The sequence below is a fragment of the Mercurialis annua genome, linkage group LG3 (genome assembly GCF_937616625.2).
Source record: "Mercurialis annua linkage group LG3, ddMerAnnu1.2, whole genome shotgun sequence".
In the NCBI taxonomy this organism is placed as follows: Eukaryota; Viridiplantae; Streptophyta; class Magnoliopsida; order Malpighiales; family Euphorbiaceae; genus Mercurialis; species Mercurialis annua.
Genome location: NC_065572.1, coordinates 74,689,527 through 74,705,144, shown reverse-complemented (window position 1 = coordinate 74,705,144; position 15,618 = coordinate 74,689,527). Strand labels below are relative to the sequence as shown.

Here is a 15,618-nt window from a genome sequence, read left to right as displayed (position 1 = left end):
TTCTCGTTTTCCAGAATTATTAGTATTTGATTTTGATTATAAGATTTTATATTTCTTATCCTTTGGCGATATATCGCGCAACTATAGACCACTCATACTTCGACACGTTAGCTAAGATTCACAATACGCAGCGTCGTTTGGGATACAGTATGTTCAGCTAACCTAAACGCTGTCGTTTAGCAGTAGAGTGGAAAAAATAAAAAACAACAACTTATCAGAGCCTGGTTTCGATCCAGGGACCTGAGGGTTATGGGCCCTCCACGCTTCCGCTGCGCCACTCTGATACTTGGTACTTGAATAGATGAAATAAATGATAACAAAAGTCTAAAGAAAGTTGAAACAGCTTAATTTCCAGTCCAATCAAAATCTGACTCTTTTATTTAATTAAAATCAAATTCTCTATCTTCTAATAGGCCAAGACTTAGATAAATACTATATCATGAGATTAATTATTTATAGGTGCCTGCTCTGCTCATGTTATAAAATAAATGAGAATTGGGTAGGTCGACCAATATGAAATTATTGGTAAGTATTATTATTTATTTAATTTTTTTGTACCAATTAATCCAATTATTTAATGTGTGATATATCTTGTGTATTTTTTTTAAATAAATAAATTATAACGACGTGCCCTAGAATACGATATAGATATCGGGTATGAAATTCTTGATATAAATACAATTTTGTAATTTTTTTATCTGATTTTTCTTTAAAAAAAATTGCATCTAGGAAATGCAATTACAAATAAAGAAATAAATTTTATTATATTATGTAAAAGTATTATTTATCCGTTAATTAATCAAGCCTTGAGATTTGATATATAATTTTAATTAGTTCTTTTATGTTGACATATTACAATCTATATCAAACCTATATTGTTTTTAACACATTTAGATCTTTAAATTAGATATTATAAAATATATATAAATAGTAGAGGAAATATAAGAGAACTTGTTCTCAATTATTTTATATTTTAAATTATAATTAGTATGTCATTTATAACTTATTTTTAATATATAATAAATATAAGGATTGGAATTTACTCAAGTTCATTTGAACTCTTGAACTCTTGAGCTTTAAGGGTTATAGTTATAATTTACATCTTTCCTTGTAAAATGAACGGTATGGATCAAAAAAATACAATTTTAATCAAATTGATTTACACCGTTCATTTTACAATGAAAGGCGTAAATTATGAAAATGACCCCTCAAGTTTAAGACGAATTTGAGAGAATCCCAATAGTTAGATACATATAATTTATTTACCTTTTTTTATGAAAAAAAAATGATTAATTGGGTAATATTCATGATATAAAAGGATGGGGAATTTATATTTTAATAAGAATAAAATTTAAAAAATTAAATTTCAAAGCGTTTAAATTAATTTTTTTATTATAAAATTATTAAAAACTAGCATAAAAGATGTTAATATGACGAAACTAGGATTGAAAAAAATTCTTAGATTTTAAAATATTAAAAATTAATTTAATGGAAAGTAATAACTTCTAAATATATTTTTTGAATTTAAAATAAAAAGTGATGTACTTTACATATTATTTGAAAAAATCATTCTAAGACTTAGGTACTTTAAAAATCATAAAATTTAGCGTATTTTTCAATTTTAACAAAAAATTTACAAATTTAGAATTGATTTGAAAAGTTTGAAATTGCAAAAATTTAAAGCTGGTATATTAAAAAATTTAAAATTGGAAATTTGTAAAGCACACTAGAAATTATAGTTTTTTAAACAATTAAGTCTTTATTTAATATTATCACAATATAGTAAATTTTTATATTTTATTAAAAATAGACAAACTACTTTTATCATTATTGAAATGTAAACAAATATTCACATGTACAAAAAGTTATATCACGTAATTATTTGACTAAATTTAAGATTTTTATTATTTTTTATTTTTTTATTTTGTTATTTCTATTGTCGTTAACAATTTATAAAAATATTATTAAAATTTAAAATATTTTTTTACAAAAAAATATATATATATATGATCATACTTAAATTAATTTATATGTTTTTAATCATTCATTTTAGAGATAAAATGGTTGAAAATTAAATAATTGTATTTTTGAGAAGTTGGGTAAAAATTAAAAATTTGAAGGTGCAGTAGGAAAATAAAATAATTTCAAGAGTCAAATAGAACAAAATAGTGTAGTTCGGGGATTAAATAGAACAATTTATGTATTTTAATTATCCTTCACGCGCTTCAAAGCGTTTGAAAACACGCGTTTTTTTTCACGTTGGATGAAAAAGGTTAAATCGGCAAAAACGTTGCAGTTGAGGGGTTAAATATAATAAAAAAAAAGTTAAGAGATCTAATAGAATATAAAATTAATTTAAGAGTCTCAAAGAATAAAAGTGTATAGTTTAGGCGTTAAATGATATATTAAGTCTAACTAAAACATGTTATGACTTTATTATGGATAAAGGCTAATCAAATTCTTAAATTTGTATTTCAAAATTAAATAAATTATTTTTAATTTTTCAATTAACTAGATCTTTAAATTTGTATTTCAGCTCAAATAAATTATTTTTAAAGGTACAGTCGACCCTCTAATAGTTAATATTCTATAAATTAATAATTCTAATAATTAATAGAAAATTGAGAGAACCAACTTCATTCCACGTCGGATAATTAATAATTCTACTATTTAATAATTAATAAAATTTAAAATATAATCTACATGAATATTAATTATTAGAGAGATTTTTTAAAGAAATATATAACAATTGATGATTTATTTGAGGCAATACTAACCTTAATTCATAAAGTGGAAGTTAAAATACCATCAAATTATGACTTTTTTATTCTTTTGAGAAAATTTAAAAGAAGTTATTAAATAAACAAATTAAATTAAATAAAGTATCTCTAATATAAAAAAATATTAAAAATTATTTTACTTTATGAATACAACTTCTTAATAATTATTTTTTAATTTGATATCAATTGATATTTTTTAAATTGAATATAATTTTTTTTTTTAAATTGAGTGATAGTAAAGTGTATTTAGTTAGTTTTTTTATAATATAATATTAATATTAAGTCTATTAATGTAGATGCTTTAAAATATCTTTTATAATTTTTTTTATACAAATTCAATAAATTAATAATTCTAATAATTAATAAATTTTTGATCCACCATGTGTATTAATTATCAGAGGGTCGACTGTAATGTTATAAAAATTCATAACTACACTTATTCTCAATTTTATCACGAACTTTAAAACGTCAAAATTATATGTATGAAGCTTTATTTTTTTTCTCAATTTGATACACAAGTTCATAATATGATAACGTTACTGCCAAAAATAATGCCCACTTGAATAAAATTACACCAATAAATGAGTGTCATGTTAGCATATGTATCGAATTGAGAAAAAAATGAAACTTTCTGCATACAATGAAGATGTTTTGAAGTTGGTAATGAAATCAAAAAAACATGCATAATTTATAAATTTATTTAACATTATCTCTTATTTTGTAGATCTCAAAATTCTCTCACATGAGATAAGGTGACCCTAATATGTATACTTTAAATATGTAGACTTATTGGACTTTTTAAAAACAAGTTTAGAAATCCAATTGACTAAAATAATGTAGTTGATCACGAAATATAAATTTTTAAAATGAACTAATTTTTAAAATTAAAAGTGATTTTTTATTTCAAAATGTAAATTCGAGTAATTATCATTGTGAGTCCAAAATCTGATAATTAAAATGAATGTTTTGGCTCATGAGATGGCTAAGCAGTGTAAAATTTCTTATAGCTGTTTGCTGGGCCAATATTGTTAGCTTAGTTCATAGGATTAAGCTGTAACTGGAGTTTATTTTTTAGGGTATCTTTAAAGAAAATCATCTAATTTTTTTTCACCATTTTTCAATTTGGTGAATTTTCACCAAATTCACTCCAATGAAAATCACCTAATTCTTCATCAAAAAACATATTTTTTTACTTTTTAATAGTTTAATTCTTAACATTTTATACACTTTTTATCAATTACAACCACAAACTTATTTATACTCATATTTGTCCAAATTCTATATATAGTATTATTTATATTTTAAAAAATAAAACGTTGTATAATGTTTTCATATTATTGTCTCATAAAATTAATGAAATATTGTTAGTTAATTGTCTCATAAAATTATTTACTTAAGGTTTTTATGTTATTGTTTCATAACAATATTTATATAATATTTTTATATTATTGTCTCGTGAAATTATTTATGTAATATTTTTACATTAATTTTATCATAAAAAATAAATAATTAATATATTTTAATGTTATTACATGTAAAACTACTATTGTAATTATTTAATAAATAAGCAATTAATAAAATACAACCATAAACTATAACTATCGAATTTCAAATTAGTCTTATTATTATAATCAAAAAGTAAAATGGTGAAGAAAAAAAATTCTTCACCATTTTTGAAGAGAAAGGGCATATGTTTAGATGACTCCTTTAAAGACACGAAGCCATCAATTTCCATTTTGATGATTCTTTTGGAGATGGTCTAATATAATATCTTTTGACAAAAAAAATATTCTGATAAAAGCCATTTAACCCTTCTGCTTCTAATTTTTTTTTTAACTGTAAAAATTACTTCACCGTGAACAAATGTGGTAGATACAGAGAGAATTGCGTCCTTAAATTTCTACCAATCTCTGCTGAAACTCATTAATTTTCTTGAGTATGATGCAACTGCCACCGTCCATTTAATTATTACATATTTTAACTCATTCTTTTCCTTTGTCAGTCAGCTCCTGTCATCGTTCTTTTCTCTTTAAATTTGGACCAGTCGGTTCAACCATAAATCAAAGACAAACTCTATTTTTTTTTTATAATTGGAGAGGGGGAGCGTTTGTGGGAGGAATCTAACCCACGACCTAGCAGTTTGCTGCCTAGCGCTTATACCATTTAAACTACATGTCATTGGTTTGATTTTTCAGTCTATTTGATTTTTCTCTTAAAATTCAATTTTGATTTAACCTTTTTAACAAAAGATATATAAACTTGTGAACGAATGAATACTGAACCGGTTGAACCATAAAACATACCAACTTTTATAAAGTTTAATCATACTTGTTTTATTTAAACAGTTAAATACTCCCTCCGTCCCATTTTATTTGACGACATAACTAAATTATATAAATAATATAAAAAATTATCTCTATATCCATCTATAAATAATATAAATAATTTCTCCGTTTTTATTTATTTGTCCATTTAGTCAAAATTGTACATATTAAGACAGTAGAAGTTTTGTCTCAAATTATAAAAGTAAATACTAAATATAACCGCATTAGTTAATAATTGCATTGTAAATTAATTCATAAAGTCATTATTAAAAAGGGATAAATTTGAAAAAAAAAATAGTTAAGATTATATCGAAATTATGAATGAACAACTAATTAGAGATAAATATATTTTACTAAATGGACAACTAAAAAAACGGATTGAATAGTAAAATTCTCATTAAGTTTTCATCGTTTTTTTATAAAAAAATTAATTTTAAATGAAGATAAAAATAAAAAAATAGAAGTTAAAATTATAATTATGACTGTTTTATCAATTAGAATAAAACACTAAAAAATTATAAATTTTATTAAATAGAGTGCCACGGAGGAAATAGATAATTGAACAATTTAACTATAGATGAATCAAATTCATTATCTTAATATTTATACCATTTGAACCATAATTTTCTGTTACAAGTTTAATTTTAAAAACACCAATTATATAGAAACAAAGGGTACATATAAAAAATTAAAATTTTTCTCTCTCTTGAGATAGTTTTTTCTCTCCTTTTGAGAAAGCTTATTCCATCGTTTTTTCTCTGAAAGCCATGGATATTAACACTTTATGTCAAAATCTATCCCTCTCAGATGAGGAAGATGAGTTTGTCTGTTGTGATTTGGGAGACAAAGCAAGACTGGTGGGAGAACAGAAGGTTGCAAACTCGCTCATAGACAAAGTACTCTCTACGAAGAAGGTGAATAGAGAGGGCTTTATTGGGGCAATTAATTTTATGTGGAGGACTAAGGCACCGTGGACAGTGGAAACGGTAGGAGACAATATATTTGTGTTCCATTTCGGAGCACAGGAAGACAGAAGAAGGGTCATTGCAGGAGGTCCATGGAAATTTCAGGAACTTCTTATAGTACTGGAAATACCAGAAGGGTTGGGAGATCACTCTAATATGAAGTTTGACAAAGTTCCCTTTTGGATTCAGATTCATAATTTACCTTTGATGTGTCTGAATTCAGAAGCGGGGCTATCTCTAGGATCGCAAATTGGTGTAGTAGAGAAGGTGGATCCTGGAGCAACAGGAGACTGTATTGGAAAATATTTGAGAGTAAGGGTTAAGGTAGATATCTCTAAGCCATTAAAACGAGGCTTAAAGGTGAAAGTTCAGGAAGGTGTTGTGGTGATTGCAGGATTGAGGTATGAACGTCTACCTGATCTGTGTTATAATTGTGGGATCCTTGGCCACCCAATTCTTGAATGTGGGGTGAAAATGAAGGGGGATGGAGCCTGTCACAAATATAGCGAGTGAATTAGGGCAGGTCCTTTACTGATGAATAATGGCAAACGATTCAGAAGTAGGGACAGGGTTAAGGAGGAAGGAGGTGGAAATGGGGAGGGAGAGTTGTCAATACGCGGCGGAGATGGAAGGAAGGTGTTGACGACGCGTGGGGAAAGCTCTGATAAGAATGGAAAGAACCAAAATCTCGGAGATAATTCTGGAGAATCTCCGGGGTTTTCAAATTTTGTGCGGGGCAGAGATTTGATTAGTACTCAGATAAGGAAGGATGCTGAAATTGAGGAGAGGATAACGGTTACTGATTTAGTTGAGATTGAAGTGGAAAAAGAAACAGACCCTAGGGGTATAGCCACTTTGGCGCGAATCAGCACAAATTTAAACGAGGAAGGGAAGGGATTATATGGGCTGAAACTTAAAACAAGGGATAAGGGCCCAAAAAGGCCTAATTCAAAGGCCTGTCTTTGAGGAAAAATCAAGGGCTAAAAAAGGGAAAGAAATTACCGTTGGCTGACATCTATAATCTTGTGGAGAACAGCTTATGGGAAGGAGATCTTCTTGGTAAGAAAATTGGAGGAGGAGTTGCTCTCTCAGACTCATTAGCTCTATCTCAGTATGAAGACTGTGTTAGTGAGGTGGTCCGTGATAATTTATCGGTGGAACCTGCGGAGCAGGTCCGCCGGTCGCAATGATAGGCCTATGTTGGAACGTCCAGGGATTAGGCTCCCCTAGGACGTTAAGGTCACTTGGTGATCATATCAATAAATGGAAGCCTATGGTGGTGTTTTTAATGGAGACGAGGATGAAAATGACTCAATTAGAGAAGGTGAGGAGGAAATTAAATATGAAAGGGTATTTCGGGGTGGATTGTATTGGGAAAAGCGGTGGCCTAGCTATTTTGTGGAATGATTCAGGTACTGTCTCTATTCTTAGCTCTTCTAAGTATTATATTGACTGTATGGTGGATGATGAGAATCATGCTAGATGGAGGTTTACTGGGTTTTACGGAGATCCTATTCAATCTAACAGAGTCCATTCTTGGCAACTGTTAAGGAGGTTAAGTAAGCTGTTTGTGGGTCCTTGGGTAGTAGGCGGAGATTTTAATGAAATTTTACATGAGAATGAGAAGAAATGGGGTTTGAAAAAACCAGAGTATCTTATGCGCAATTTTAGAGTGGCCCTGGAGGATAGTAGTCTTTTTGATGCTGGTGATAGAGATGGAGAGTTTACTTGGTGGGGAAAAAGGGGAGAAAATGTTATTTTTGAGAAATTGGATCGTTTTGTAATGAATTTAGATTGGAAAATGCTATTTCCTGAGTGTAATGTCCAATGTTTAGACTACTGGGGGTCGGATCATAGGCCTATTGGCATTTGGGGGAGTAAAAACAAGCTAACTAAGGAGAGGAGAAGCAAGTTCCATTTTGAGGAAGCATGGACTACTAAGAGTGATTTTAAAGAAGTTGTGGAAAGAAGTTGGGGGAATTCAGGCCAGATTAGAAGTATTGCAGATGTCCCTGGAAAACTCAAAGTTTGTGCTACAGACTTCAAAAGTTGGGGAAGAATTAGTTTGGGAGGTCTGAAGAAGGAGATAGCCAAGACCAAGGACAAGCTAAAGGTTTTAATGGATTACAGAGGAACAGATTTTCCATTAAATCAGATTAAAATGGTCGAAACCATACTTGCTGAGATGCTGCATCAGGAGGAGATTTTGTGGAAACAGAGGGCCCGAGTTAACTGGTTAGCTCATGGGGATAGCAACACAAGATTTTTTCACAAAAAAGCTAATCAGAGAAGGGCTAGGAATAAAATCTCAGAGTTAAAGGATGAGAATGGCTGTTGGAAAGACAATCCAGGAGAAATTGAAAAGGTAATCCAGGATTACTTTAATGGATTGTTTAATTCTACTAACCCTTCCCCTAGTGACATGGAAGAAGTGCTGCAACATGTTCAAACTACTGTTTCTCCTGAAATAAATAGAAGTCTGTGTGCTAGCTTCAACTTTGGAGATATTGAGAAAGCAGTTAAAGATATGGATCCTTTAAAGGCTCCAGGAAATGATGGTTTCCCGGCAATGTTCTATCAAAAATATTGGCAGATTATTGGCAATGACATATCCAAGGTATGTATTGATTTTCTGAATAATAATACTGATGTTAGCAGTGTCAATAAGACAGTCATATCTCTTATACCTAAAGTCAAAGTTGCTACTTGTATGGCTGAATTTAGACCCATAAGCTTGTGTAATGTTGTTTATAAGATCATTTCTAAAGCCTTGTCTAATAGATTAAGGCCTGTGCTTAGTTTGATTATTGACGAAGCCCAAAGTGCATTCATTCCCAATAGACAGATTGTAGACAATGCACTAATAGGTTTTGAATGTATACATAGCATTAAGAACTCCACTAGAAAGATGAATGGTCCTTTAGCCCTCAAATTAGATATGTCCAAGGCGTATGACCGTGTCGAGTGGTGTTTTATTGATGCTATGATGGTTAAAATGGGGTTTGCTAGGGATTGGATTTCAAAAATCATGAACTGCATCTCTACTGTCAGTTTCTCCTTTTTACTTAATGGGGCAGTGAAGGGTAATATTAAGCCTGAGAGGGGTTTAAGACAAGGGGATCCATTATCACCCTATTTCTTTTTAATTTGTGCTCAGGGACTGTCCAGTCTTATAAATAATGCAGTAACTACTGGGAAGATGAAAGGGGTGGTTTTTGGAGAGAATTGTACTGTGTCACACCTTTTTTTCGCAGATGATAGATTAGTGTTTGCTAGAGCTAATTTGGAGGAGGCAGTGGTGATTAAGAATATGTTGTTGTGTTATGGAAGAGCATCTGGACAGGTTATAAACTTTAACAAGTCTGCCCTGTCTTTTGGCAAAGGGGTGGGGGAGCAAATGAAAAATCAGATTCAACAGATTTTGGAAGTCCCCATTGTGCATTGTCATGAGAGGTAGCTGGGGCTTCCATCCATGGTAGGGAGAAGGAAAGGTGATTCCCTGAAAGACATCAAAGAGAGAATTTGGCAAAAATTGCAATCTTGGAAGGAAAATCTGTTTTCAAGTGGAGGTAGAGAAGTCTTACTGAAAGCGGTTATTCAGGCCATTCCCACATATTATATGAATTGTTTCAGGATCCCTAAAGGCCTGATTACAGCTATTGAAGGTCTCTGCAATAAATTTTGGTGGGGAAGCAGTACAGAGAGCAGGAGAATTCACTGGGCAAAATGGAAAACTTTGTGCAATCCTAAATGCATGGGAGGTATGGGATTTAGGGATTTAGAGTGTTTTAATAAAGCTCTATTGGCAAAGTAAGGATGGAGAATTCACAGTAACCCAAACTGTTTGTTGGCCAGAATATACAAGCACATGTACTTCAAAAACTGCTCCTTTTTGAATGCATCTTGCCCAAGAATGGGGTCCTATACTTGGAGAAGTATCATGTGGGCGAAGGATGTATTAGTAGCAGGCAATAGATGGAGAGTTGGTGATGGGAACGATATCAATATTTATGCTGACCCTTGGATCCCAAGGGAATCAAATTTCAAAATCCAGAGCAATCACAAGCTGCCTGAAGATACTAAGGTTAGTCAGCTAATCTCTGATAATGGGTTTTGGAAGGTTGAATCCATTGTTGACAGTTTTGATGAAATGGATGTAGAAAGCATATTGCAAATCCCTTTGGCAATAACAAGTCAAAAGGATTTAATACGATGGCACTATGATAAAGATGGTGAGTATTCTGTGAGGAGTGGATACAGATTGGCATGGAATATGAAGGGGACAGCCTCAAGCTCTACTGTCTCAGCAAACTTAAAATGGTGGAAATCATTGTGGAAAATGGTTGTTCCAAATAAGGTAAAAATCTTCATATGGAGAGCTTTTCAAAATTGGCTTCCTGTGAAGACAAATTTGGCTCAGAGGGGCATGCAGGTGAACAGCGTGTGTGAAGACTGTGGAATGGATATTGAGAATCAAATGCATGTTTTCTGATTTTGCAAAAAGGCGAAGAACACATGTAAGTTTTGGAGCTTATCAGAGAGTATTAAACCTGAAAGAAATTGGGGAGTTCAGCACTTCTTCTTACACGCTTTCAGAATTCTTAAAAAGGAGGAGTTCCAGATGTTTGGTGTGATTTTGTGGTTAATCTGGAGCAATAGAAACTGCTCAGTTTTTGGCAGCATTGGCAAACCAGAAGACCAGGTAGTCCTTTGGGCTCAAAACTATATTGAGGAGTTTGAAAAGGCAGGGAAAGAAGGAAAGTATCTGGGAGCAAGAGCAGGAAGAAGGATTTTGACTGAGGATAAGAGGTGGATACCCCCAAAAAGACATACATACAAAGTCAATGTTGATGCAGGCTTTGACAGCATTAATAAGTGTTATGGTACTGGAGCAGTAGTTCGCGATTGGCAGGGACAAGTTATAACTTCTGGCTACTGCAAATATAGGGGGTTAACAGATGTGAGCACAGGAGAAGCAGTGGCAATCAGAGATGGAATTATGTTGGCATTAGAGGAAAATCTAATTCCTTTTGAGATCAATTCTGACTCAAAAGTTGCAGTGGATATCTTCAAGAATGATGTGGTGCCGGCTAATGACATTGGGCTGCTTGTCCAAGACTGCAGGAGTATGCTACCAAGTTTGCAGTGTATGAGTGTGGAGTATGCGAATAGGCAATCAAACAGGGGAGCACATCTTCTTGCACGAACAGCTCTTAAATGTGTGAGACACAATGTAAAATGGAAAGGAAATATTCCTTCCAATATCCATCATGTAATTGTGGCTGACATTTCAGCTTTTGATTAATGCAATTTTGATTCTAAAAAAAAAAAAACACCAATTATATCCAATTTTCTTCTATCTGCTTCATTTAAAAGAAAAAAATTCTCGTGGCGGAAAGAATCCATGGCGGCAACAGAGGAGCCAGGAAAGATTATGTCACTCTATGTCTATACCCATATATGGTCCATAATTTGTTTGTTTCTTCTATATAGGTAGGGGCAGCATTAATTTCTTTTTTCAGTCTCAATTTAATCTTCAATTCATCTATAATAGTAATTATTTAGATTTAACTTTATCTACTCTTATTACAAAAAAATTGGTCCCAGTCGGCTCTTGATTAAATGTGAACAAACTAGTAGGAGTATAAATTTTCGAAAACGTAAATTAAAATAAAATTTCAAGAAGTTTATTTATCTATTTACTAAATATAAATATAAAATTTTAACTACATTTTAATAAAAAATTATACTAAAACAAGACTAGATTCTCCCATTAATAAAGAAAATCTCCCATTTTCATTATTTTCAGTAAAAACAAACTTTAATTGCACTACATTACATAAAAAAAACCATAAATATTAGTAATACAAACTTTTTATATTTGCTTCTCCCTCTCTTTAATAACTTGTCTCTCCATTGACTGTTGGTGCACTATAAAATATTTCAAGAAACTAATGGAAGAAAAATGGTGCATGGGTAGTTGCTTCTCAATGATTATTTAATACATTTTTTGTTTTTTCTTTAGCATGTGATGCTGCTCTCTCAAGCAATCACAGCTCATTTCAATCATCATTTTTAATCATATTTTATCATTGTCATCCAGTGAAATATACCCATATAATTCCTCAATTTGTTTTCTTTGTCAAGATTCAAGAAAATGTACCTGGTTCTGTCTTACTTTTCCATTTTTGGATGTATTTGAATCTTTTAACATTGTTTTGTAGGAACAGAAGATTCAGAATTGGATCTTATGCTAGTACTTTCATGTAAGTTTCTTTTTTATTATTTGTTAATTTATGCATGTGGTTTAATTTCTTGTTTGGTTGCTGAGAAAATGAAAGAAAACTAATTGTTATGCTTGACAATTCTCTTGGACTGGGAGGACTAGTAAATTTGGGGTCTTTATATTTTCTTTCATTTTCTCAGCTATCAAATCAGTTAGGTAAAAACAGTTCAAGAAAAGTCAAATTTACCTAACAGTAGAGTTTTTAACTTTTTTTAATCATAGTTGAGTTGCTATTTTTGACCATTTTTGGCCTAACAATGTGACAATAACTCATTCAAATTCTATTTTGCCTCTACAGTTTGATTGTTCTGTGAGGAATAGTAAAGAGAAATTAATGAAAATGAACCTCTTGTTCATTTTCTGTACAATTTTCTTCTTTGGGGAAGTTTTTTTGCATACCATTGCTGAACCAGTTGAAGATAAGCAAGCTTTGTTAGATTTTGTTAATGGTATTCATCACTCACACACTCTAAATTGGAGTAATAGTACTTCTGTATGCAGTCAATGGACAGGGGTGACTTGTAACAGTGATCATACTAGAGTTGTGGAACTTAGATTGCCTGGAGTGGGAATTCAAGGCTCGATCCCACCTGGTACGCTTAGTCGCTTATCGGCTATTGAGATTCTTAGCCTCAGATCCAATGCCATTTCGGGTTCTTTTCCTTCGGATTTTTCCAGTTTTGGAAATTTGACTGATCTTTATCTTCAATTCAATAGCTTTTCGGGGCCATTGCCTTTAGATTTCTCAGTGTGGAAGAATCTTACAGTTCTTGATCTCTCACATAATGCCTTTAATGGAAGTATTCCACCTTCAGTATCAAATTTGACCCACCTCACATCTTTGAACCTATCTAACAACTCACTTTCAGGTGTTGTTCCTGATATAGGTGTTCCTAGTTTGAAATCTTTAAATTTATCCAGCAATAATCTCAACGGAAGCGTGCCTCCATCTCTTTTACGATTTCCGAGCTGGGCATTTTCTGGTAACAACTTTTCATCAGGAAATGCACTTCCTCCTGCTCTTCCACTTCAGCCACCAAGTCCGCAGCCTACACGAAAAAGCAAAAAACTCAGCGAAGCGGCAATTTTGGGGATTGTAATAGGTGGCTGTGTGTTTGGTTTTGCAGTAGTTGCTCTTTTAATGATTTGCTGGTATTCCAAGAAAGGTAAGAAAAGTAGATTACCAACAAAGGCTCAAAATAAAGAGGTAGCATTGAAGAAAAATGCTTCAGAAACACAAGATAAGAATAATAGGCTTGTGTTCTTTGAGGGTTGTAATCTTGCGTTTGACTTGGAGGATTTGTTGAGAGCGTCTGCGGAAGTTCTTGGAAAGGGAACTTTCGGAACAACGTATAAGGCCGCTCTTGAGGACGCAAACACAGTGGTGGTCAAGAGGTTGAAAGAAATGTCTGTGGCTAGGAAAGAGTTTGAGCAGCAGATGGAAGTAATTGGGAGTATTAGGCATCCGAACATATCTTCACTAAGGGCATATTACTTTTCCAAGGATGAAAAACTTACAGTATCTGATTACTACGAGCAGGGAAGTGTTTCTGCAATGCTACATGGTAAAAATCTTTGTCTCGATCTCTCTAACTTGATTTACTATTTCTGCTTACCTAGGGACTTTTATGTTGCCGTAAACTTTTTGAGTCTTTATGTTTTGGCATTTTGATTCCATTTATAACATATTTCTATAAAAAAATATGGTTCCGTTGTTTCCCGTTTTAGCATTTTTCAGTTTAGCATTTCCGCTTCGGTGCTACAAAGGAGGAATTTGATCATATGATTCTTGTTACTTTATGTCTATTATGTGTTAACTTATTAATAATTCTTGAAGAAATACTTAGCTGCAGGTTGCAGAAAAGTTACTGATAGAAAGCTTGCAAAACTTTGCAGGTAAAAGAGGAGAGGGCAGGGTTCCACTGGACTGGGATACGAGGATGAAAATCGCAATTGGTGCAGCAAATGGAATAGCTTACATCCACACACAGAATAGTGGCAAACTTATCCATGGAAACATAAAAGCCTCTAACATTTTCCTCAACACTGAGGGAAATGGTTGCATATCTGATGTTGGTTTAGCCACATTGATGAGCTCAATAGCCCCATCAGTAATGAGAGCTGCAGGATATCGTGCTCCTGAAGTAACAGACTCGAGAAAAGGGACACAGGCGTCAGATGTTTATAGTTTCGGGGTGTTGTTGCTCGAGCTTCTGACAGGAAAATCTCCGATACACGCAACGGGCGGTGAAGAGGCAGTTCACTTGGTAAGATGGGTGCAATCTGTTGTAAGAGAAGAATGGACTGGTGAAGTATTTGATGTTGAGCTTCTAAGGTATCCTAATATTGAGGAGGAAATGGTAGAGATGTTACAAATAGGAATGAATTGTGTAGTGAGGATGCCAGAGCAGAGACCTAAAATGCTTGATGTAGTGAAAATGGTAGAGGAAGTTCGACGATCGAGTACCGATAACCCGCTATCCTCCGAAACAAATGTAGAAATTACAGTTGCGACCCCGACACCGCCGCAGAGAGTAAATGAAGCTTCTGCTTCAACTTCACCTCCACAGTGAGATATTTTTGTTGTATTATGTGATATTCATAGCTTTTAATATTTCATAAATTAAATTGATTTTAGTTTCCAATTTGTTTTGCTGAGTTGTTTTAATGTCACCAATTTGGTATAATATTGGTTTAGCTACATTTCTGCCTATCCAAATTTGGATACTTAGCTACTGAATTAATCAATAAAAAAACTTCATGCTATGCTTGTGAACCTTGGTAGTTTTGGTATGTAAAAAATGTTATAAATAATACTATCTACCTAACCTGTTTCTTATATTTTAGTTTTCTTGCAATTTTCATCAACTTAATTCAGCCATTCAAAGATAATCCATGCTCAAATTTACTGTTTGATTTTATTGTCCTGTTCATATTAAATTATTAAGTTTATTGAGATTACAGGGATAAAATGTTTAAAATTCCTTTGAATAAATCAATTGGAAAAAATAATTTCATTGTATGACTCGTACTATAAAAAGATCAGCCTTGGATATGAGTGCTATCCATTTTAATAATTAAATTACATGTATGTGTAAATGAAAGAACTTACATTGTAAGAGCATCTTCAAAACGAATACGATATTGAGATTTTTTACCGGGACGTGATTGATTTCTAAGAATGATATTTCATTTTCAATGATACGTATAGAGAGTATAGTTTAGAAAATAAAGAGCAATTTATACATGAAAAATATAAATTT

General features: G+C 32.1%; 2 protein-coding genes and 1 non-coding gene across 4 annotated transcripts; 2 read left to right on the top strand and 1 right to left on the bottom strand.

Moving 5' to 3' along the window:
* Positions 1–212: 212 nt before the first annotated feature.
* Positions 213–284, bottom strand: TRNAM-CAU (transfer RNA methionine (anticodon CAU)). Its single transcript has one exon. It is a non-coding gene; the product is annotated as a tRNA-Met (tRNA).
* A 5,587-nt stretch (positions 285–5,871) lies between these two features.
* Positions 5,872–6,582, top strand: LOC126673007 (uncharacterized). The gene has a single exon (XM_050366958.1). The coding sequence runs from the start codon at positions 5,872–5,874 to the stop codon at positions 6,580–6,582; it is 711 nt and encodes a 236-aa protein (XP_050222915.1).
* A 5,377-nt stretch (positions 6,583–11,959) lies between these two features.
* On the top strand, positions 11,960–15,000 carry LOC126674306 (probable inactive receptor kinase At4g23740). Of its 2 annotated transcripts, none has more exons than XM_050368740.2 (4): positions 11,960–12,045; positions 12,294–12,335; positions 12,654–13,920; positions 14,252–15,000. In XM_050368740.2, exons 3-4 carry the CDS (start codon positions 12,690–12,692, stop codon positions 14,926–14,928), a joined length of 1,908 nt encoding a protein of 635 aa, XP_050224697.1. In that variant the 5' UTR covers positions 11,960–12,045; positions 12,294–12,335; positions 12,654–12,689; the 3' UTR covers positions 14,929–15,000. The 2 variants fall into 2 exon arrangements, with proteins under 2 accessions (XP_050224697.1, XP_050224698.1); XM_050368741.2 differs by having other exon boundaries at positions 12,004–12,045; positions 12,300–12,335.
* Positions 15,001–15,618: the final 618 nt, after the last annotated feature.

Excerpts from the sequence above, each read along its gene's own strand:
- LOC126674306 (XM_050368740.2), top strand. The coding sequence starts at position 12,690 with ATGAAAATGAACCTCTTGTTCATTTTCTGTACAATTTTCTTCTTTGGG. Across the intron at positions 13,921-14,251 it reads TGTTTCTGCAATGCTACATG|GTAAAAGAGGAGAGGGCAGG; the intron begins GTAAAAATCTTT and ends AAAACTTTGCAG.
- LOC126673007 (XM_050366958.1), top strand. The coding sequence starts at position 5,872 with ATGGATATTAACACTTTATGTCAAAATCTATCCCTCTCAGATGAGGAA.